A 24,370-nucleotide genomic window follows, 5' to 3' on the forward strand; every position below is an offset into this window, starting at 1 on the left:
TCTTTTCAAATAAAAATAATTCCCAATGTCAAAAAAAAAAAAAAAAAAACAATTTTGTTTACTTTTCTATTAGAGTAAAATAGAAAAAATTATCATCATCGATAAACGATAAATCAGTCACACGCTTGCGATATACATTCGTATAGATTTTGATATACGATCTTAGGAATACCTTATCTCGGAATAGGTTTGAGATAGCCCTGAGAATCCTTAAATATTCTTATATGTTCCCGTCTTGCTTGGGAACTTCCTCGAGTTGGCTTGAGATTATAATTAAATATTACTAAATATCCTCTAGTTATTCGCTCTCGGCCTTAATTTTACCGAGATGGATTGGGACTAATAAATTGTAAGGACATATATAGAACTTATGAAAAAATGATTGCATGTCAAGCACTTTTCTTATTTTGTTATACGGATTATAAATAGTTTTTGGGTTCTATTACCTTCATGTATATTACTCTTTTTGTTTTTTACAATGAAAAAAATAATTATTGACCTTTACAAGAAGAACGGTATATATGTGTGTTACTATCTAATATAAATATGTTTAGATCATACGATCCAAATATTGTATTACAGATAAATCTATAATCATCATCCAAACAAAAATTACTACTTGATTTAATTTACCAAACATGGTTAAATTATCGTATGTATATATAATCATATAATCATTTTAAGTGAATCAATAAACAAGAAATTGAATCTGAAAAGATACAATTTTCAAATTCTTTTAATTTTTTTATTGATATTTAAATGATGTATATTCCTCTCTTTTCTTTTTAATATATTATTGTATAAATTTGGACCACCCTTGAAAGGCCAACCTTTTATTTATATACAAAATTTAATTGCAATTGAGTGATTCAAAATTTGATTTTAGGATAACTAAGATGTAAAAAAAAAAAACTGAGTTTTTTTCAAAAAACTGTATCAGTAAAATAAACTAAAATAATTATAAAATACATTAAAATTTTAAATCTTTTATAAACAGAATCTGAAACTTTGTTATATCTTTTATCGTTTACGACAATTGATATTTTTAGTTAAGGAAAATTGATAGAACGAACAATGCGGTGTGATGTGATCCATCACTAATATGATTATTTAAAAACCTTTTTTTTAAAAAAAACGCCAATCACTGTTTAAATATGTTGCTAAAATAAGATAATTTAAAATACCCCCTCATATCACCTCTCTTTATTTATAATTAAAAATTAGAAAAAAAAGTAATTAAATAGGGTTAGTGCAAATAATTTATTAAGAAGAAATCAATTTATTATTTAAAAGGACAACTAGAAGATAGCTTTTGTGTAAAATTTTATTTTAAAACCAAAACCACAGATGGATCAAGCTGCCTTTCTTTTGATTTGGAAAATATATAGTTTAATAAATAAAGTAAAAAATTAAAAAATTCTTAAATACAATTAATAATTGACCACATTATCAATATTAAATTTAGAAGTGCAATATATATATATATATATATATATAAAATAAATATTAATAGTTGCAAAGTGGTGTGGCCCTACAAAGAAATAACACATAATTTTAAATTCATACACAAAAACTTAGGTATAAGATTAGAAAATGACTTTTTAATATCGAAAATGGTAAAATATTGAAAATATTTATAAAATATAGTAAAATTCATCCAACAAAAATTATGGGTCGCGATGGTTTTATTTTTTTTTTTAATTTGATAATTAATTTCATTTTTTTCTATTTCTTTTTTTTAATATTCAAGAATTTATGTAATCTTTGAATAAAGAAAAATAAAAATTTAAGAATAAAAAAGCAGCATTTGGTTTGGTCTGCCATTGTCTGCTTAATGACCCATTAATCAAGGGGGTGTTGCTGTTTGCATAAATTATTAGGATTAAATCAACAAAAAAAGTTAGGTGAAATAATACATCTAATTATAAACTTTATAGTCTTAGGTTAATTTATGCACTATTAATTTACTATTCTTGTTGTTATAAAAAATAAGTCAAAATTTCGATAAATGACTAAGAGTTTACGCACTTGATTTACGATGATCACCGTGTAACGCTTCTTATCCTTGAATTTATTTAGAAAAAAAAACGCTTTTTTTTTCTTTCTTTTAAAGATTAGTTGAGTGTGTTCGTCTTTAGACCAACCTGAAAAATAAATAACACTACAAGCAAATTTTTTTTTAATAATGACACGTGAATTAGTAGTAAAAATTAGAGGAGAAACGAAACACAACACAACATCCGTGAATATATCAAAACCACGAGTCTTTTTTAAGGAAAAATAGAGTTTTTACGTTGAAATGGAAAAAAATGTGTAAAGCTAATTTTTGAATTAGATCTTAATTGTATTAATTAAGATCATCACCGTCTAATTTAGTAGACATCAAAATTCTAACAAACAATATCAAACCATTGATGTAGTTAAGATATTTGATTTGTCTTATATATATCCACTGAATCATATGATACATAATTCAATTCAACTTCATGAAATGCACTAAATATGTTAACAAAATGAAATCGAATCATCTCATTGAACGTTCGTAAAATATATCTTTTTTTTCAATTTTTAGAAGAAAATACGTTGATCGAGAAATAAGCAATTGGGTCCCTAATTTTCATGATGAAAATTAGTTAAATTTAGGTTGGTTAGGGATATGATAATGAATAATATAGATTTATCCCCATCAACAAGGCACCAAAAATAATTCTATCAACTTTTTTCTACTTTCCCTTTGAAAATGCCAACCCTACCTTTCCTATCACCCAACTCTTTTGAATCATATTCCAATCATTAAAATTTTAATGTTACAAACATATATATATATATATATATATATATATATATATATAGATATAGATTGATGTACATTTATGATATATTTTTTTCTTACTCTTCTCTAACTTTAATTACCTTCTAATAATTCATTCGATCTATTTGTTCAAATATTCGGTATGTAATCTCATTAAAAAAGGTTTGCAATATTATTATGATTTCTTATAAATTTAAAAAAGTTCATATACTTTTCAAATGTCAATAAAAAAACGATTTAAAAAAATTATTCCAACTATCGAAATTACCTCTAAACTGAAAATTTTGACCTCAGGTAGTTTTTTTAAATTTTAAAAATATCTATTTAAATTTATGAATTTTCAATTTTGTATCGAATAAGTATATATTTTTTTAAAGTTAGTAATCCATGAGTTATGTATTATGGTACGATAATTTCTTAATTTTGCGCGAACGGAAAAAATTTATTTATTCTTCAAAATTTTATAAAGTATTGTATTAATTTAATTATTCGACAATTTATAGTTATTTGTTTCATCTAAAATCATTTAATTAATAAAATGTGATTATTCTAATTTGCAATGTCCTATCAAAGTATATAGAAACAAAACCATAACATAATTCCACTAAACAAATCAAGATGTAAGTTACGATATTAAGAGTGTGTTTATAATAGACTTTCGTGTTTTATTTTAAAAATAAGTTATGAGGTTCGATCCCATTTTAAAAGAACCAATGAACAATGGGTTGAAATTAATTTGAACATTGTTGGTTGAGTGTTGGTTTGGTCGGAAAAAATGATACTCATCCCTACTCTTTGTTCACAAAATTAAGATGTAGACATTTTGAATTTGATTGAAGAGAGTGATGATATTTGAAGGCATATAAATTGAATTGTACTCAAAGTGTAAAGATTGTAATTTTAGGAGTGGACAAAAAGTGGGTGAGAAAAATAAGAAAGAAAGAAAGAAAGAAAGAAAGAGAGAGAGAGAGAGAGAGAGAAAGCAAAGATTTTTGAGAATAGAAAAATATGGAAATAGACAAAAACTAAAAGTATAGATGATGGTGACGGAAATAGGATATAAACTCACTTTTTCAAATTTATATTACTATTTGAGCACGCGGTAGATTGCCATTTTCATTCTCTCGAGAACACAAAGAAAGAAAAACACAAGGGAGAGGAGAGGGGGAGACCATAAATCTTATTTAGAGAAGTCCATAGTGGGAGATTGCCAAACCAAATTTCACCAACACACAAACAGACAATCGCAGCAAAATCAACAGAGTATTCCATGAATTGATCATTTCTGGCAAACCTTTTACTTATACTTAAGTTTATTCATTTCACAATTCATACCCCCAGCATTTCTTCGACCATTTCTGGGTGATTTTTGGACGGTTATGGCCAATTTGTGTTTTATATGAGTTGGTGGGTGGAAGGGAGGGGGGAAGGGAAAAACAGAGGGGTTGTGTTTGATTCATTGCAACTTTTCTGGTAATTTTGACTCTTTGTTTGTTCTTCTTTTACTGAGATATTTCTGTCCTCCAATTTTGTAGCTGAGAGGTGTTTTTTTTTTGTTTGTATGGGAATTTTAAGTGGGGATGATGGCTGTGACCTCTGCCTGCAAGGACGCTGCTAGCAAGATGAGCAGCTTGGATAATGGGAAGTACGTTAGGTACACACCGGAGCAAGTGGAAGCACTTGAGAGGCTTTATTATGAATGCCCAAAACCCAGTTCTATGCGCCGCCAACAGCTTATAAGGGAGTGCCCAATTCTCTCCAACATCGAACCCAAACAGATCAAAGTTTGGTTCCAAAATCGGAGGTATTCTTTCTAATCATTTCCTTTCTGGGTTTTGATAGTGGGTTCCTTCAAAATCCCAACATCCTAAATTTTGTTTCTGGAACAGAGGTTTCAATTGGTTTTTTTTTTTTTTCTCTTTTTTACTGTATAGATGTCGAGAGAAGCAGAGGAAGGAAGCATCACGCCTTCAAACTGTGAACAGGAAACTGACAGCGATGAATAGACTCCTAATGGAGGAAAACGATAGGTTGCAGAAACAAGTGTCACAACTTGTGTATGAGAACAGCTATTTTCGTCAACAAACCCAGAATGTAAGAATATTCTTCCATGCCTTTGAAATAATTGCTCATTTGAAGAAGATGATTACTGGTTTCATTTTGCTATTTCCCCCTTTTGAATTGAAAAAAACATTTATTATCAGCTGAAATGAAAGTAATTTGTTCATCTTGCAGGCGACCTTAGCCACCACTGATACAAGTTGCGAGTCAGTGGTGACAAGTGGTCAACAGAATTTGACTCCGCCGCATCCACCAAAGGATGCCAGTCCCGCAGGGTTAGTAGAATTAACATTTCTTATTGATCATTGATGCCATTCCCTTCAATCTCCTTTTGTTTCTTATGTTGTTCTTTGTATTCTGTAATATGCTTTCTGAGAATTTGGGTTTGCATATTTCTAGACTTTTGTCCATTGCGGAGGAGACTTTAGCAGAGTTTCTTTCAAAGGCTACTGGAACTGCTGTGGAGTGGGTCCAAATGCCTGGGATGAAGGTTACTTCTTCTTTTTGCTTTATTCTTTAATCTGTAATTAAAAATGAATCTTTTTTTACTGCCATAATAATTAAACGACAAAAACTTTGCTAATCTTTTAAGCAACATACCAAAGTCTATTATCTTGATGACCCGATCATCGAGACCTTTTGAAAATTTTGCTCTGTTGTCTGTTACTTTCATCTGGTAATGTCACATCTATTCTGATCTGTGTTTTCCCTTCTCGAGGAATGCAAAAGAGCAAGATTTATTAAGTTTGAGAACCATGGAGTTGTAAATTCAATACGACTACTCAGCAAAGATCATGCATTTTTTTTAAATGATTACAAGAGGACAGGGAACATGTGAAAACAAATATCAATTTCTTTTGGAAGGCAGATTTTTTTGTAGGACATTTTAAAGCATCCCGGAATAGAGATGAATATAGAATTTGATTTTTTCTTTTTTTTGGTTTTTGAAATTTATGTTTATATTTCAAGCAAAGTTTTGAAACTAAAGAATTAGTCTTTAAAAATTAGTTTTTGTTTTTGAATCTTGCTAATAATTCAATCATTTTCTTATAAAGAGATGTAAACCAATAATTTCTGACTTTTATCGATATCTGTTGTGAGCAGCCTGGTCCGGATTCCATTGGAATCGTTGCTATTTCTCATGGATGCACTGGAGTTGCTGCTCGTGCATGTGGACTTGTGGGTCTAGAACCTACAAGAGTAAGTGTTTCTAAACATTAAGTAGTTAACTTTTTGTCCAATGTAGCATGAGTATGAGTGTATCTTATTTATATTGTTTGTTTCATGAAGGTGGCTGAAATTCTTAAAGATTGGCCTTCTTGGTTTCGCGATTTCCGTGCCGTTGATGTTCTAAATGTCCTATCTACTGGAAATGGAGGAACCATTGAGCTTCTGTACATGCAGGTGGGTTACTACTAGATACTAGATTGTTTGTATCAAATTTTCATACTTTGTAAGAAAATATGACAATAAAAAAAACTTTGTTGATTTGATTTAGCTCTATGCACCTACCACTTTGGCACCTGCTCGTGATTTCTGGCTGCTGCGATACACATCGGTTTTGGAGGATGGTAGTCTTGTGGTATGTGAATGCCTCAAATTGGACATTGCTTCTGCTACTTTGGTTTAATCTAAATGTTGTAAGTAATATGCTTGTGTTATGCATTTTAGGTCTGTGAAAGATCTCTTAACAATACTCAGAATGGTCCAAGTATGCCTCCAGTCCAAAACTTTGTAAGAGCAGAAATGCTACCAAGTGGCTATTTGATAAGACCTTGTGAAGGTGGTGGATCAATAATCCATATAGTCGATCACATGGACTTAGAAGTATGTAAAACTTTGAATTTAAAGCACAGTTATTCTTAGCCTCTGATTTTCATGTTTATAATTTTTCCTATTGTTTACATGAATATAGCCTTGTAGCGTGCCTGAAGTATTGCGGCCATTATACAAGTCATCTACTCTGCTTGCTCAGAAGAACACAATGGCAGTAAGTCTGTTTTTTTTTTTTTTCCATCTTATTGCGTCAGGTCTTGAATTTATCCGATGGCTCTATGAATGGAAAACTGGAAATTGAACAGCCATGTAAATTTGAAGATTATATCTCCAATAACAATAAAATTTTGTTATTTTGGATCAGGCATTACGCTTGTTGAGACAGATTTCGCAAGAAGTTTCTCAACCAAATGTTACTGGTTGGGGAAGAAGACCTGCTGCACTTCGTGCTCTTAGTCAGAAATTGAGCAGGTAAATATGATTTTGGCTCGAGAGTACCTTATTAGAGAAGCATGGGTTTCCATCTTACAACCACGTAGCAATGGAAGTAGCCCATATTGTTTTTAAACATTCCCTTTACTTTCCGGTGTGGGATCCTTAATTGTATTCAACGGGTTTTACTCTGCAGAGGTTTCAACGAAGCAGTTAATGGGTTTACAGATGAGGGATGGTCTTTGTTAGAAAATGATGGCGTTGATGATGTTACACTTCTTGTAAACATGTCTCATGGCAAGACAATGATGGGTGCAAATATTTCATATTCTAATGGCTTTCCATCCATGAGCAACGCTGTGCTTTGTGCCAAAGCATCAATGTTATTACAGGTAAATATTTTGCTAGCAAGCTGACATGTAGTTGATGTTGAGCAACTGAGAAGGTTCTATATTATAATATATCAAATCGTTCTACCACTTCATCAATCATAAATTGGAGAATTCTCTTTTTCAATCTGTGCCATCTTCTCTATTTTTTGCTCCATTTCTGATGATTCAAAACTAGGACATGCCTTGGACACTGTAGGCTGATGGAAAACAAGTGATCTTTTATGAAAGAGTCAAATAAAAATCCGACTGAGGTTAAACCTCACCCAACTGACAATAACATTGTGTTAGCTAGTTTTTTTTACCAAGTTTATGCATAACCACTCTCAGCACAAGATATTTCTTTGGAAGCTTTTATTCTTGTATATTTTTACCTGCTCTTCTTTTCTCTTATTTATTCTTGCTATCTTTTCTATTTTGTAGAATGTTACTCCAGCAATGCTCATCAGGTTCTTGAGAGAACACCGATCAGAATGGGCAGACAGCAGTATTGATGCTTACTCAGCAGCAGCAATTAGGACCGGCCAATGTGGTTTACCAGGGTCTCATGCTGGAACTTTTGGGGGTCAGGTTATTCTTCCCTTGGCGCAAACAGTTGAGCATGAAGAGGCAAGTACTGTCTTTTCAACTGTTTATAAACAGAAATAACCTCCCATGGCATCAATTTTGTGGATAACATATCCTCTTACCCCAGGTTTTCTTTGTTATTTCAAAATATTGATTTAAATTTTTTTCTGGTCTGGTAACAGTTTATGGAAGTTGTTAAATTTGAAAACGTGGGCCACTATAGGGATGACATGCTTATGCCTGGTGACATTTTCCTCCTCCAAGTAAGCAGTAGTTTCTTAAATTATATAAATAAATGTCAACTATTAAGTCTGGCTTTAAGCTAGAATCTCATATTATAAAGCTTAGATGGATACTTGTGCTGTACATCTCAAATCTATGTTGTCATTTGTCACTGACCACTATTATTAACTATGGCGCTCTACTCGCAGCTTTGCAATGGTGTGGACGAAAATGCAGTTGGTACTTCGGCTGAGCTCATCTTTGCTCCAATTGATGCCTCTTTTTCCGATGATGCACCTATTCTACCATCTGGATTCCGCATCATTCCTCTCGATTCTGGGATGGTAAACACTTAAAATTAAATCTCCTATTTTCTCCTTTTCATTCTCTGCAATTGTGTTCGTTTGGATATAAAATTTGTACTTTTGCTAATTCTGCAGGATGCTTCAAGTCCAAACCGCACACTTGATCTTGCTTCGGCTCTTGATGTTGGACCTGCAGGGAATAGAGCTTCTGGTGATTGCGCTGGTCAATCAGGAAAATCAAAATCTGTGATGACAATTGCATTCCAATTTGTATTTGATGTTCACCTTCAAGATAATGTCGCAGCAATGGCACGGCAATATGTCAGGAGCATTATAGCATCTGTTCAAAGGGTGGCACTGGCTCTTTCCCCTTCAAATTTTGGTCCTCATGCTAACCTTCAGACACCAGCTGGTGCTCCTGAAGCACATACACTTGCTCGTTGGATCTCTCAAAGCTATAGGTATTCCGAAAAACCCTTAGCTGTTAATATTCAATATTCAATTCAAAATTACTTTAATGACAAAATAGGAGGTAGCCTATCAAAATTCACAGTAGTAGGGTGGATTAGATATATCTTTTGTTACTATATATCAATCAATATCTTCGGTATTAAAAAATGATCAATATCTAATAGAACATAGACATGTTTTTTCTCTAATGTAAACCAATTATTTGTATCTTGGAATCCATCGCATACTAGTAATTATTTCATTGAACCAATTGCTTCCCTAATTACAACCTTGTGAACTAGGAAATTCAACCTAATTGATAGAACATTATAATGGCTGAATATGAATGGTGTTCATACTTGAGATCCAGAAAAAAATTCGAACATTTAGTAATAGTTACTACTGTGAACTAAACTCATCCGTACCTCGGCTTTGTTCTCTTATACATATGTTATGAGGCAAGGGGCTAATAGAAGGACTCCAATCTACTTTTATTCTCCCCCACAGGTGCTATATGGGCATGGAATTACTGAAAAATGAAGGAAGAGAATCCATTCTTAAATCCCTTTGGCATCACTCAGATGCAGTCATGTGCTGCTCTTTGAAGGTATGTTTAAATCCTCTTTCTTTTAAATATCAGAGATATCTCTGCCAATAGTAAGATCGTTTTTAAAAGTGAAAAAAAAAAAAAGAAAGAGATTCCGACCTTGATTAAGATAAATGGAAGATTCCAAAATCTAAAAAATAAAAGGTACAGAATTAAGGCCTAATGAACATGGTGCCATGCTTAAGGTTTTTGTTAAATAGCATGCTTCCATTTGTAATTTACTTAAGTCTTCACTTTTCTCTGTTTGTACATAAGTTATATAATATCTTGTGAACATCCAGGCATTGCCAAATTTTACATTTGCAAATCAATCTGGACTTGACATGCTTGAGACAACCCTGGTGGCTCTCCAAGACATCACTCTGGAGAAGATTTTCGATGATAATGGAAAGAAAACTTTAGCTTCAGAGTTCCCACGGATAATGCAGCAGGTATGGCCAACAAATCCCTTCTTTCCCTACGAACCCAATGATAGCCAAAGGAATAGAAGCTCTTTAATTTTAACAAAACGGTTTCATGTTTTCCCCAATGGGTAGGATTAACCAAGATAATTTCAGAATCTTGGAAAAGCCCAAGGTTCTTTATGCACACAATTTTCATCTCCTCCAATTAACTTAACCAAAAGAGAGTTGTTGAATAATTGAATTAACGTTGAAGACACAAATGCCATAAGGGAAAGTTGAACAGACCCGAGGCTTAATACAAGTAAATTTTGGATCGTCTATTAGCCTCCAAACCCAGACCCCAAGGAAAAGATCTGCAATTTTTTTGTATTTTTACCATGAGTGATTTGATTAGTTTATATCCACAAGCATGCTTGCCCTGGATTAGGCACATCTTAATTCATCAGTTTGTATCTACAAGCATGACTTAGCTGGATCATTCATTTAATTAAATCCGTTTTTCTTGTGTTATTTTAGGGCTTCATTTGTCTTCAAGGCGGTGTCTGCTTATCAAGCATGGGAAGGGCAGTATCCTATGAGAAAGCCGTGGCGTGGAAGGTTTTGAATGAAGAAGAAAACGCTCACTGTATTTGTTTCATGTTTATGAACTGGTCTTTTGTTTGAAACACTTAGTTAGAAAGTAGGAACATGACAAATTAGACTAGATCAAATTTTCGTTTAACTTAGATTTCAAAAACAATGAAAATAACCAAAAACTAAATGAATGAGCATATTGCCCTTAATCTCTCTTTCCCCGCTTTTCTGTTAATTGTTTGTTGAATTAGTTATTGAATCGTTTAGTTCATATATATATATATAATATTATGACAACAAATCTCATTCGGGTCCGAATTCTATCAAACAAGCTTTGTACCGATAGAGATATTGTCCTTATCTGGTTCAAGCTTGGGCTCTAACCTAAGAATGATGACAGAGTCCCATTTGACTTGAAAAATGGTGATTTTGATTATCTGTGCTTTCAATTCTCATGGTGTGCCTGTAAAGAGAAAAGATCAAAACTTTGATCTCTGACTTCACCCACCCACCTATATAATCCCACTATCCTGTCTTATTCTGCTGTTTCTTGTGATGGAGAGAGCAAGTTCTTTTATTTGGTTAGTCAAAAAAGCAAAACTTTACCTCTCTACTTTTGTCTCTCGTTTACTGAGTTCAACAAAATTCAACTGATATTCATTTTTTCAAAATCAGAATTTTCTGAGACTTATCCTTTTCTTTTTCTTTATACAAATGTGGTGGAGCATCTTGCCATGGAAATGGAAGACAGTGAAGGTCATTTGCCTCTTTTTCAATATAACTTCTTTTCATGGCTATCCTTCTAATCTCTTGACTTAAACCCCAGAGTTCCCTTTTTTTTTTCTCCTCCCAGCTTAACAGTCATTTGCTGACACACAAACCATTTGGCCTGTAAGTTCACAAGACTTGTTTTTTTCTGATATGGAGTCACCATTCCTTTTAAATTTTGGAACAAAGAAGTCTCTTTCAGTTCAGTTTCCTTTCCATTGTAAGGCCCAGTCATGTCAAGACATGATAAATGAGGCTAAACTAAAGCTGAATAGAAGTTTGAAAGCAGCAACACTCATTGATTTTTTTATTTGGACTTTAATGTCTGTTCTTGCCTCTAAAGCTATTCTCTCTGAAGTGGGTCTGCTGAATTTCTCTCACCCACCCACTCCCCACCATCACTATACTGCCTTTTTCTATTCAAAACCCATATCTTAATTAACTTTCTCTTAACCTTTCCACCACTAATTAATTCATATCTTGGATTTTTATTGGCCAAACTTATCTCTCAACATCTCTGTTCAAACACTCATCTCATTTGAACATATCAAATGAAAGTGGTTCAATATTCTACTCAGCTTGTTTCTCTTTTTGATTATTTTTTGGTAATATTGATTAAGATAGGTACTAATGTGACAATTCTTGGTGAAGTGGTACTAATTTGCAAATCCCAAAACCTATGAACCAAATTAAAAAAGTCCAAAAAAAAAAACCTTTAGTTACAAGACTGCAAACCCAAAGAGATAAAAAGGGGAGAAAAAAAGAAGGTTAACATACCAATACCATTTTGGTCCCAGATCTTTTCTTTTTTATTATTTAAGTCCCTGCACTACTTTTGTTTTTTAAATTTTATTGTTAGTTTAATTTTCTTTTTGTTAGTATAGTTTTTTCTTTAATCAAACTTCATAAAACAATATCAAGAATTTTCATCGAAGAAGACTCACAGTGTGTTTGTTCTAAATAATTTTTAGAGGGCAAACTAAAGGTTCAAACATGTGTGGTGGTAGTTTGATCCCAACCTTTGATCATTTTGATCCAACGTAGAGGATTACAAATTGAGTTATACCGTTGTCAATCACAAGTCTTAGTTTTTCAAAGTGATCTTTAAGAGATTCTTGAATTTTAGAAGATATGTCTTAATGTATTCCAAAACTTTCTATCTTATATCTCATCAGTCATATTCAATGTTTTAATAAGTTTTAACTGATCTTTAAACTTTGGATGTAGCATCATCCTAATTTTAAAAGATCACGCACAATTAATAGTTTGAAATTCTACCAAGCACGTTTGTTTTAGTATACAACAAATAATAGGATAGTGAAGATTTGAGCCTTAACAAAGTACGTACTTTAACCCTTTTAGTCATTGACATTTGTCGTATTTTACGGAGAGGTTTCTCTCGACTTGATGATGGAATTTTTGAACTGTTATTGGTCATTAATGCCATTTTATTCCTTACCAAAGGGCTATATATGTTGTAACGAGGAGATAATTACATCTTATGTCTACTTGAAGTTTATGAGAAAATGTATTTTGTTGAGCTGAACTTATGTTTATGTTTATGTAGATATAGGTGGATGTGGTTTGAGACGTTTGGTTCTCCCTATTAAATGCGTAAGCTTGATTTGACTAAGGAAATGGAATATGTGTATGTTCACTCTTTCATCAATAACGTTTCCATATGGGCTTCTTGAAGTTGGACTTTTTGAAGTTGGGCTTGGATGGTTCACAGATATGGCCCTTTGGGCCCAACAAATTAAATATTGAGCTTTGCTAGGATTTGGCTCAATTACAATCTGTTTCTGGGCTCAACAGTAGTACTTGAGCCCAAGTACTAATACTAAATCGGATAGAAATAATTAATTTGATCAAATGGTCATGATTTATCGATTTTGTCTATAGTTTTAACTTTGAACAGATGTTGACTATTAATTAGTCTCAAAATTGGCAATTTGTAATATCATCACTGATTTGAGAAATGGTGTGGCCTTCCACACTTGTTATACATCAACAATAACCAAACGTAGTAGAGTTTTATCGATATTATACGATTATTTTAGCTATGCCCTAGTTACTTTTTTTTTAAAGTTAATGAACTATATCAGTACTAATTCTTTAGATTCATCACTAAATATTTGAAAGCAGTAATGAAAATTGTTGAAATTAGCATAAAATTGCAAAATAATAATAATAAACAAATAGATAAATTAGGGTTTAAACAAATAATTCATAAAATGGGAAAAAACGTATATCACTTATAACCGATTCAAATATTTTCATGAAAAAGGGAAAGCATATGCAAAAGAAAAAAAATCAATTGACTTAAATCTTTGCTTTCAATCTCGAGATTAGAGATTCAATCTCATATTATTAAAAAAAATGGTTTTTGTTAATCTTAAACCCTTCAACGCCATACTCTATGATTCAATATCTTTGCATTTATCTTATAGTAAACACTTTCATGGGAAAGAAATGTTACAAAAAAAATTTATGTGTATTTAATATTATATCAACATACTTTGATACTTGAGATTGAGGAGGTCAATAACTTCACGGAGACATTCAAACTCATAACATCCTATTTTTGTATTATATAAATTCAAAAGCTTAAGACAATATATTATAGTAATTTAATATTGTATCAACTTAACCCTCTAATAAACACACGTTAAGGTAGTATAACTCGATACTTTTTATTCTAGTTAGTGATTAAGATAAAGTTGAGAACTATAAGAATGAGACAACATTTTGTGACCATTGCAATATCAACATGACATGCACATGTAGTACAATTATTATAACTACCAATAGGGAAAGAAAAGAAGGGAAAAATATATAATGGTGAAGAACCTCTCCACTAGTTGTTGATTTGAATGGATTGTTAATAAGCTTTTTGATTGATTATATCCCTTAGAAGGGATGAGAAAAGGGGAAGAAAGGCAAAGAGCCTTTTGCATGGTCTCCAAGGACTATGATTGAAGAATTTTAAGTTTCTTTTTTAGGCTTTTAAGGTGAAATGCACTTGACATTATATATATATATATATATATATTGTGACAGCAAAATGTAGCTGGGTTTGCTTGAAAAATAATGTCAGCTATTTTATATCTTTGTGTTTATACTCTTTCTTTTGTGAAAGAATCTTCTAACTATGTGAACCCCATAATGACCATTTCTGATCCACCACTCATAAGACCCAAAAAAAAGTTTTCTTTTTGCAGCCACCATCATCACACATTCTATATATATATATATAGATATTCATATATTTTTAAGGTGAAATGAGGAAAAAGTGTGCGATGAAAATTCAAAAGATAACACAAAGTTCTAAGCCAAAAAAAAAAAAAAAAAAAGATCATTATTAAGGGCTAGAACCAAAGCCTTTGTTCTTCCTTTTGACCTCTTATCAAATTTGGTTCCAACCAAACTTCTTCTTGTCCATATATTTATAATCTTCCTTTTTCTTGTGTTTAATTAATTATTAATAGAGAAACCTATATAATCAACTTAAAAAGAGAGTTGAATTTGGATGTACTTAGAAGCTTATTTTTACAACATGAGTGTGTGTGTGGCATCATTTGGTTGGTTGTTTTCTCATATATTATCCATTAAATTAGCACTAAATTATATATATATAAAAGTTGCTTTTGGGTGTGCTTTTGGGATATCAGTACATGTAGCTTACTGTTATATATATAAACATACATTAAATCCTTTGATTATGTTTCTGTGGGCTGTTTTTGGTTTGTTATATGATGATTATATGTTTAATGTTAATTATGATTTTAGGGTTTTGGGATTTAGAGGGGTGACATTTATAAACTAAACCCTCTAATATCTAGGTCTTACTGTTTAGTAAAAGGTGACCATATTTCTCTCTCTCTGCTCTTGTATTTTAGATTGTCTCCTCTGCTTTTATTTGTTATATTTAAAGAATAGGGATGCTGTAATTGGGATTCTTCGGTGCACTTATTAGTTTCATACGTATTGTATATCTTTCTAAAAAACCATTTGATCCTATTAACGTTCATGTATTTGTATAATGAGATCATATTACTCTCTAATAATATAAATGTTCTCCCTCTACTTGTAGAAATAACCTAACACATCGTTAATAAGCTCCGTATATTTTTGTTTAGTTGTGTTTATAGATTTTGGTTGTTGATTTCATTTTATGTCCTATGCCATATATTTCACTTTTGATAGCTTCCCAATTATCACACATTTGAATAGTGAAAAAAGAAATCTTTGAAAGTGCAAAGAATGTAATAATTATAAAGGAAGATGAAATTAGAGGAAAACGGGTGAAATAAAATTCAAAAGCCTTTCTTTCCCAAACGGGAGTGCTTTTTTATATTCTCGGTCTTACTTCTACTTGCTTTTGTATTTTTCTAAGTTTTTTCCTTTGGCTCACCTTGTGTTCTACTAATAATATATATTTTGGCCTTGGACATAGTGAGAGTCTACTAGTTAGAGGAGGTGTTAATCGGCCTAGTTAAGATGTCTCGGTACATTATCCCTCATTACTTTGTGAATGATATAGTTCAAAAGAAAATTCAAAAGCCTTTTTAACATTTATGTATAGATATACGTGCATATATAGAAATAGAAAGAAAGAAGAGAATGAAAGGGTTTTGAAAATGGGAGAGTATAAAGCAAAGAAAAAGGCATTAACTTGAATAGAGAAATGGAAAGGGTTCTTAAGAGATGTGTATATATATATGATATATCATATGTATGTGTTGTCTTTGTTAAAGGGTTTGATTTACCCCATCCCAAAGTTCCGACAATAATGCGACAAATTATAAAGATGATCCATCCCTCATACAATTGGGGACAATAATGTTATAATTAATTATATTACTCATCTACCTTTCCACTACAAATCGAATGTTTTTTTTTTTATTTTAATTTTCTTTTATTATTCCAAAAGAAAAAAAAAAACTCAAACTTTGCTCTTTGACCTAATTCAATCATCACCAACCCATTCACTTCTTTTCTTCTCCTTAGCATTCTCATTATTGAAATTATATACACTAATTAAATCCTAAATCAAAGCATGCATGCCTTCCTTTTTCCTTAATGTGCTCTTCTGCCTAATTTTAATTAGCTTTAGAATTTAATGGAAATAGAAAATTAGTTTATCTATATACATTGAAAACCATATATCAACACAACCATATGAATTAGAAGAACATCCTCCAAGAATGAAATCTTTGTTACTTTTTTCTTTTTAATTTTAATTACACTATTTTCTTAATGGTGTGTTTTGTGTTTTTGTTTTCATTGTTTACTAGAAGAAAAATAAACAAACACCAAACTAGAGTTACTAATATATCATTGACTTTTCCAATAAGTCCAAGACGTTTAATCTTATATAATAATCATGAGACCTCAAAATTAATATATATAGTTTAATTAATTAGTGTCTAAAACCCTAGTAGAATTAATTATCCTAGCTAGGGTTAAGTACACACTAAAAAGTGGTGTGTGGGAGTGGGAGTGTAATTAAACTAATAAACCTAGGTACAATATTAAGGGGTTAATAATTGTGTTGTGATTAAGCAAAATTAAACCTCAAATTAACTAATTAATTAGAAAAGAAAAAAGAAAAAGAAGAAGAAGAAGAAGAAGAAGAAGAAGAAGAAACATATAATTAAGGTTGTTGTTGTACGTAGTACAATTTTGTCTATATTTTGTCAGCAAATTATGTCCCGCATGCTGTCTCTAAATTACCTTTTTTTCTCTCCAATAACTCCAACACCTTCTGTGGGTTTTATGTTCAAAAGCTGTGGTTCATTATAAATCACTCTCTTCTGATCATCTTCTCAAAACCTTCCATTTTCTTCAAGGTTAATTAATTAATTAAAACCATATTTATACTATATATATGCATGATTAATTACTTAATTATAAGCTGTCATCATATATACAAACTTAATCAACTTTATTCCCCAAGTTTGTCAACAAAAAATCTTCTCACAATCTATCCATAATTATATGGATTATGTATTTGTGTTTTGGTATATTCTTTTTTCTTTCAATGTTTGACTTATGTAAAAGTAAAAGACAAAATATATATCATTTCGTTCCAAATTTAATTCACTTTTAATCCTCTCAACTTTTTCTTTATATATATATGCTTAATTCTTTTTTCCTTTTTTTTTTCTTCAATCAATTTCTTAATGTTAACATGTATAGTATAAGAACGACAATAATGTGTGAAAATCACCTAGTGAAGAACTCTATATGTTTGTAATTGTTTCTTACTTATTTCTTCTCTCTCTAATATAACTTGTTGGGAGGAAATGTATTCGGAATATATATTACTCTATTGAGTTTTTGGCATGACCAAGATTCTATAGATTTGTCAATGAGATACCCAAAAGTGTATATATATATATATATATATAAAGTATTTTTTAGTAAAATTATATAGAGCGGAAAGATTTAAACTTAGAACTACATTGGTGTCATTTGAACTCAATTTTTGTTGGTATATATATATATTAAGTCTACAAATAATAGTATTGAATTTTAGCAAAATATTTGAAGTACAATTTCACATCAAAAAGGTGTTGAAAACCCTAAATCGAAAAAAAGTTAAGTAGATGGACTATTATTCATCTTATAGTCTTGATTTGAGATGAAGATCTAGGAGAAAATTATTCTCTTTATCTTGTTGGTGGTTTATGTAGATGGACTATAATTCCTCACATGAAACCCAAGATTGGAACTCCAACATAATCCATCTAAGATTAAACAATCTACCATAGCAACTTTAGATAGTTTGCTAAATGAAAACCCCCTTAATAAATTTTTTCAATGTAAAATATAAATAATAATTTGATTTGGTACACAATCGTTTATATTTGGCTAAATGATTTTTTTTTTTAATTCTTTTGGTATACGATCGTTTATTTTTTTATAAAATCGTTTAGATTTGGCTACTTTAATCTAAACCATTTTTTTTCAAAATTCTTTCTACATGATCTTTATAATTTGGTTAAAAAATCACAGTCAAGAGAAGAAAAAAGACAAACTTAGAATATTTAAAAAATATCTAATTTTATTAGCGTTGTTTCACAGACCGTAAATATTTTAATAGTTTGTTATATTTATGAAAAATTTTCTTTAATTGATGCAATTAAATGAAATCCATTTTTATATTTTAATATTCACCAAAAGTTTCACTTCCTTTCGTTATAAAATAAATATCCAACCATATTTATATCTATCTATATATATATATATATATATATATATATCTGTATATATATGCTTACTTTTCAAAATTTAGCCGTTGAAATTAATACTTGCTTAGTTCTAGACAAGTTTGTGAAAAAAAGTTAGAATCTATATCTTAGAGAATGCACCTAAACTAGTTTAATCGGAGTAAAGATGTATATATTAAAGGGATATTAGTGGGATTAATTGAGAGATCAAAGTCATTTTGACTTTCTTAATTGTGAAATTACTTAAATTGAGGTAGAGAACACAGTAAATTTTATATATAATTAAAGTGATCATAACATTGACATTATAACATATATCTACAGTACTTTTACTTTACACACACTCTTTCACTAATATTATACTATAGGGTCAAAAAACATACTACATAACCAAACAAAAACATTAGCTTCTTAGGTCACAATATTTGTAAATAATACCCTTAAAAACTTAAAACAAAAAAAAAATGAAAATTCCAAATTTTAACTTGAGAAAAAAAAGGCTAGATGTAGCAAAGCTTAGAAGAGCAAGTGGTCCGAAAAAGAGAGAGTAGGGCTTTGTAAGCTTGGTGTGAGGACGGCCTTGCCATGGGGTCGGATGCGGTGAAGTTGAGAGCAAAGTTCATAAACCCAACAATCTGTTTCGGGTCGGTAGCGATGATCGAGCCATCAATCCACGTGTCGATACGAGAATTAGAATAGCAGTAACGAGCCCATTCAACCAGGTGTTGGCGATGGAGTGGTTCTTTTCCGGTTAGCAATTGGATGAGAATAACTCCCAAAGTGTATACATTACTTTTCTCTGTCACGTCTCGACATTCCTTAACCTCTGTCACGTTTAATTTTAATCAATAAGTACATGTAAGTATTAAGCTTTCGTCCTATATGATAAATTCTGCATGTGCATGGATTTGGATTATATATATCTTCATGCAAAATACTCTTTGACCCACAATTTCAAATCATATATTTATCTTCGTTATTCCAACATATTTAACTTTGTATTTACATGTTATAACTAAGTGTCGTCATGTAGCAAACATATGTTGAACACAATTCTTTTTAAACAATGCTATAACCCTATGTCAATATTTAAATTTACATTTTCTAATACAGCAAATGTAGTGAAAATAAGAAAATGTGAAGAACCATAGTATATATTTACTTATCACTAAACTATATTTATGTTGGGCCTAAAGGATTAGGTAAAATGTCACGATAGATATTCATCGTTTAGAATAATAATTATCCTAATTTTAAATTTTATGTTAAATATTATGGATATATAAAGCTTTAAACAGTACAACCTAAATCTGCCATGTAAGTAAATAATTAAGATATATAGTGTAATGTTATTAGATGTAATATTACAATCCAAAAATATTAAAATCAAAGTAAAATGCATAATTAATTAAACACTACTCACCCATGATCAGTTTCTTTCTTTTGTTTTGTTTACTTTTCAAAAGTGCTTCCAAAATTAAAAGTCAAGTTTGAAAAACTAGTCAAAATTAATTTTTTTTTTTAATTTTAAATTTGGTTGATGATTCAAATAATTAATTGTTCCAAAAGGATAAAAACTATTGTAAAAGGTAATTAATTGTAGTACCGGGGGCGGAATAGTGCGAAGAAATAGTGGTCTTGGACAATCCAATAACGAGCCGTGGTTGGTATTTCTCATCGACAATAATCCTCTCCGGCGACAAATTTGACGCAATTACTCCCGGAGAACACCGGCGATGCAAATACTGCATAGCCCTCGCAATTCCGATACCGATATCACGACGTCGTTCCCAGCTTAACCTCCCAACCATTTCACTCAAAACTCCTCCTTCCACATACTCACGAACCAAATACCCAGCTTTTTCCGACCGGCACGACCCCAACAACCTCACAACGTTCAAATGCTTAACCCTCCCTAATTCCTCAACCTCATTCCAAAAACTCCCTTCCACTCTCCACTTCTCCTCGTCTTTCTCCACCACGAATTGAATCTCCGACAACGACGGCGGCGGCGGCGATACAATCGCCTCCACCGTCATTAATTTTGCAGCTTTGGAATCGAAGAATTTCACCTCCCATATTCCGTCGTTGTTTTCTACTATGACTCTTTTTGGTTCTTTACGTCGACGTATTGTAATCAACACTCCTGTCCCAATCAATAACGCGCCAACGCCTAATACCATCATAAACCACCATAAGTTGTTGTAATGATGCGTTTTGCATGGCGGTAATTTGGTTGTGCTTATTATCTCGTTGCTGCAAAGATCATTCCCGGCTACGGCGCTTGCGTTTATACCCAGAAATGCTCCTGTCGCTGGTAATGTTCCGTGTAAGTGATTGTGGGAAATGTTTATCTGAACGAGTGATGGAATTTGGGATAAAACCGGTGGGATTTCGCCGGAGAATTTGTTTTCTGATAAGTCAAGGAAGCTAAGGACGGGAATTTGTGTGAGAACTACTGGGATTTCGCCGCTTAGTTGATTTTGGCTTATGTCCAAACTAACGAGCTTCTTACATGAAGATACTTCACTTGGGATTCCACCGTCCAGATTGTTGTTGCTTAAGTTAAGTTCCATTAGTTCTGATAAGCTTCCGATATTCTTAGGGATGGAACCTGAAAATTCATTTCCCGAGAAATCCAGACTCTCGATTTTGTCGTTTCTTACGAATTCCGGCAAGTTCCCCGAGAATTTGTTTCTCGCTAAACTCATCATCTGTAGAGACGGCAAATCCCATTTGTTGCTGTCGATTCTGCCGGAAAATTGGTTGTCGGAGATATCTAAAAAGTACAATAGTGGCAGTTTCGTAAATATTTTTGGAGACAATTCACCGGAGAGACGGTTGTTTTGGAGGCGAACACGCTGTAAACTCTGGCAAGAACAGAGACTCCGTGGGATTTGGCCGGTGAGAGAATTGGAGAAGAGGATGAGCTTAAAAAGACGTTTAGAATCACACAGCCCGTCTGGAATTTTTCCTGTAAGGAAATTAGTTGAAACGTCGAGAATGGTGAGATTGTTGTTTCTTCCAAGTAACTCCGGAATTACGCCGGAAAATCCATTGGACCATAACTGAAGAATCTGCAGTCGAGGCAGAGAAGCCAAAGACTTCGGAATTTTTCCCGTGAAATTATTACCAAACAGATGCAGAATCTCCAAATTCTGCAATTGAATTACAAGCTCTGGAATCTCCCCGGAGAGAGAATTGTCACTAATATCAAGAGAAATCAGATTCACAAGACTGAAAATCGAAGGAGGAATTGTACCTGTGAGACCATTTTGATAAAGAAACAGATACTGAAGTCGAGTAAGATTCCCAAAAGACTCTGGAATTTCCCCTGTTAACTTGTTGTACACAAGATCAAGATGATTCAAAGAAATCAATCCACCAAGTTCTTCAGGAATTTCCCCTGAAAGATTATTATAACCCAAATAAATCCACTTCAATTTCTTCATTCCTCCCAATCCCCGCGGAATTTCCCCACTCAATTTATTAGACGCCAACGTTAGAAACTCCAACGAACTAAGATTCACAACAGAATTCGGAATCTCCCCCATTAAACCATTCCCACCCAGATCGAGAAACTGAAGACGATCAAAAAACAATCCAAAATCTTCCGGAATCGAACCCGAAATCATGTTATTGGATAGGTCTAATGTTCGGAGCCTAGAAACACCGCCGGTGGGAAGTGTGCCGGTGAAATTATTATTACTCAAATTCAAATGCAGAAGCGAAGAAGAGGCGAGAGCGAACATAGTCGGAGGGAGTTCTCCGACGAGTTGATTGTCGGAGAGATCGAGAGATTGTATGTAAGGTAATCGAAAAAGAGAATCGGGAAGTACACCGGTGATATTCTGAGCAGAGAGGTTAATGGCAGTGATGTTAGTGAAATTAGAGATGGTGGGGTTGTTGCATGTGACCCCATTCCATAAGCAGGTGGGAAGAGAGGGATTCCAGTTGGAGATAAAGGTTGATTGTTTAGAAATGGAGGATTTGAAGGATAAGAGAAGGTGGGTTTCATGGAGGTCGTCGTGTTGTCGTTGCTGCAGAGAGGACGATGAATGTTGTATCAACAGAAAGAGATAGAGAAAGAAGAAGATGGGATTATGACAGCTTTTGGGTATTGTGTTCCCCATGAGAATTAAGTAGGGAGTAGCAGAAGAAGAAGAAGAAGAAGCTCAGGGGTTTTTGAGTTTCCACCGATCAGCTTTCAGTTTCTTCAACCTTTAAGCTCATCTTTCCAAGCCCTGCAACCAAATTACTCTTATATAAAACGCCCAATTTTTAACTTTTTTTTTCTTTTTCTAAAATCAACTTTTTTTAAATAATAGTAATAATAATATTAAAACAATGAAAAATTATCATAAATCCAATTTTTAAAAGAATATTACAAAATTTCAAATTATATCGATTAATTCAAATCTAAAGGCCATTAGAAGTCTATCATTTCCTACAAATATTTCCTACCTTGCTTATAGGATAAAGTAGGCCAATCCAGTTCATCAATCTAGGTTTTGTAATATAATAATTTTCGTTCAAAAGTTTTTCAAATAAAGTAAAATAAATAAAAATATTTATAAATATAGCAAAATATCAATACTATCTTCCATCTTAGCTTTATCAATTAACAATAAAATTTAGTTATATTTATAAATATTTTAAATAATTTTACTAAAAAAATAAATAATATGATATCAAAATTAACTTTTACTTATCGCTTTAAATTATAATACACGGTGATTTAACCTATCATTGAGAGTGATTTAACACTTACTTACATGCATTTTGGATTTTAGAATTATCTTTATATAGTCCATCTAATTTCTTACTAACAATTATTTTTTAGTTTTTTTTTTCCTAGAATAAATTATATAAAGATATGAGTAGACACAATACTATCAAATGGCAAGATTTAAAATTAATGTTGAGATTGCCATAAAAGAAATGAAAATATCATCAAAATGTAAAGGTAAATAAAAATTTCTAAAAAAATTATAAAAATAAAAATATACATTATTTCTAAAATAAGTTGAAATGTATTATTATTTATATTATACTCACGACTTTTTTTTTTTTTCCTTCTATTTTACATCTATTTACAACTCTTAAAATATCATAAAAACAATATCCATTTAACCCCATCTCAAACTTAAAAAATGTGTATGGAAAATAGTGGAGTAAAAAAATAAAGCAAAATTTGGATTAGCATGAAAAAAAAAACCAATAATAATGTTGAATAATAATTAAACTAATAAAGGGAGAAAAAATAAAAGGAAAGAAAAAGAGAGAGTGGAGAGGAATGAATGAATGAATGACCTTTGGGAGAAGAAAACAGTGATGAAAATGAAGCTTCTTTCTACACGGCCTGCATCGCATTATAATTACAGTAAAGAAACCAAACAAGAAATTAAAACTTTAGGTTATAATGTTTGTAGCTAAAAGATAAAAACATATAATTGAAGGATTTGATATAATTACCGAATTAAAGAGAGAGAGAGAGAGAGAGAGCGTTGGTTGGGTAAGAATGGAAGAGTGTGTTTGTGTGTGTATGTATATATATCGAGTCGTAGAGAAAGAGTTTAGGGTTTTTGAAAAAGAAAGGGGTAGAAAATTACGAAAAAGGGTCTTAGTTGGAAAGTTGACGGGAGCGAACAGGAAAGGGAAACAGGGACAGATGTTGGAAAAAAGGCTCTGATTTTGTCGGCTTAATTACACATTTATTTTTCTCTCTTTTCTTTTGACTCAACATTGGAGGGAGGGAGGGAGGGAGGG

The 24,370-nt window shown here is 31.8% G+C and overlaps 2 protein-coding genes across 2 annotated transcripts; one reads left to right on the forward strand and one right to left on the reverse strand.

Annotated features, from left to right (window-relative positions):
- Positions 1-3,906: 3,906 nt before the first annotated feature.
- On the forward strand, positions 3,907-10,807 carry LOC103503606 (homeobox-leucine zipper protein ATHB-8). Its single transcript, XM_051083535.1, has 18 exons — positions 3,907-4,616; positions 4,747-4,906; positions 5,048-5,148; positions 5,273-5,363; positions 5,978-6,073; positions 6,164-6,277; positions 6,372-6,455; positions 6,545-6,700; positions 6,789-6,863; positions 7,014-7,120; positions 7,278-7,473; positions 7,894-8,079; positions 8,220-8,300; positions 8,469-8,603; positions 8,700-9,025; positions 9,522-9,621; positions 9,903-10,052; positions 10,542-10,807. The coding sequence occupies exons 1-18, from the start codon at positions 4,393-4,395 to the stop codon at positions 10,686-10,688; spliced, it is 2,529 nt and encodes an 842-aa protein (XP_050939492.1). The 5' UTR covers positions 3,907-4,392; the 3' UTR covers positions 10,689-10,807.
- An 8,042-nt stretch (positions 10,808-18,849) lies between these two features.
- On the reverse strand, positions 18,850-24,111 carry LOC103503607 (leucine-rich repeat receptor-like serine/threonine-protein kinase SKM1). Its single transcript, XM_008467850.3, has 4 exons — positions 24,077-24,111; positions 23,915-23,963; positions 20,208-22,845; positions 18,850-19,427 (listed from the first exon to the last, which is right to left on the reverse strand). Exons 3-4 carry the CDS (start codon positions 22,732-22,734, stop codon positions 19,102-19,104), a joined length of 2,853 nt encoding a protein of 950 aa, XP_008466072.2. The 5' UTR covers positions 22,735-22,845; positions 23,915-23,963; positions 24,077-24,111; the 3' UTR covers positions 18,850-19,101.
- Positions 24,112-24,370: the final 259 nt, after the last annotated feature.

The sequence above is a fragment of the Cucumis melo genome, chromosome 4 (assembly GCF_025177605.1).
Source record: "Cucumis melo cultivar AY chromosome 4, USDA_Cmelo_AY_1.0, whole genome shotgun sequence".
Lineage (NCBI taxonomy): Eukaryota > Viridiplantae > Streptophyta > Magnoliopsida > Cucurbitales > Cucurbitaceae > Cucumis > Cucumis melo.

What these genes read in the sequence shown, in the direction of transcription:
- LOC103503607 (XM_008467850.3), bottom strand. Translation starts at nt 22,734, where the DNA reads ATGGGGAACACAATACCCAAAAGCTGTCATAATCCCATCTTCTTCTTT. An exon ending in TTCGCACTATTCCGCCCCCG is followed by an intron (nt 19,428 to 20,207) that starts GTACTACAATTA and finishes TAAACGTGACAG; the next exon opens with AGGTTAAGGAATGTCGAGAC.
- LOC103503606 (XM_051083535.1), top strand. Translation starts at nt 4,393, where the DNA reads ATGATGGCTGTGACCTCTGCCTGCAAGGACGCTGCTAGCAAGATGAGC. An exon ending in TTCGTCAACAAACCCAGAAT is followed by an intron (nt 4,907 to 5,047) that starts GTAAGAATATTC and finishes TTCATCTTGCAG; the next exon opens with GCGACCTTAGCCACCACTGA. An exon ending in AAACAGTTGAGCATGAAGAG is followed by an intron (nt 8,080 to 8,219) that starts GCAAGTACTGTC and finishes GTCTGGTAACAG; the next exon opens with TTTATGGAAGTTGTTAAATT.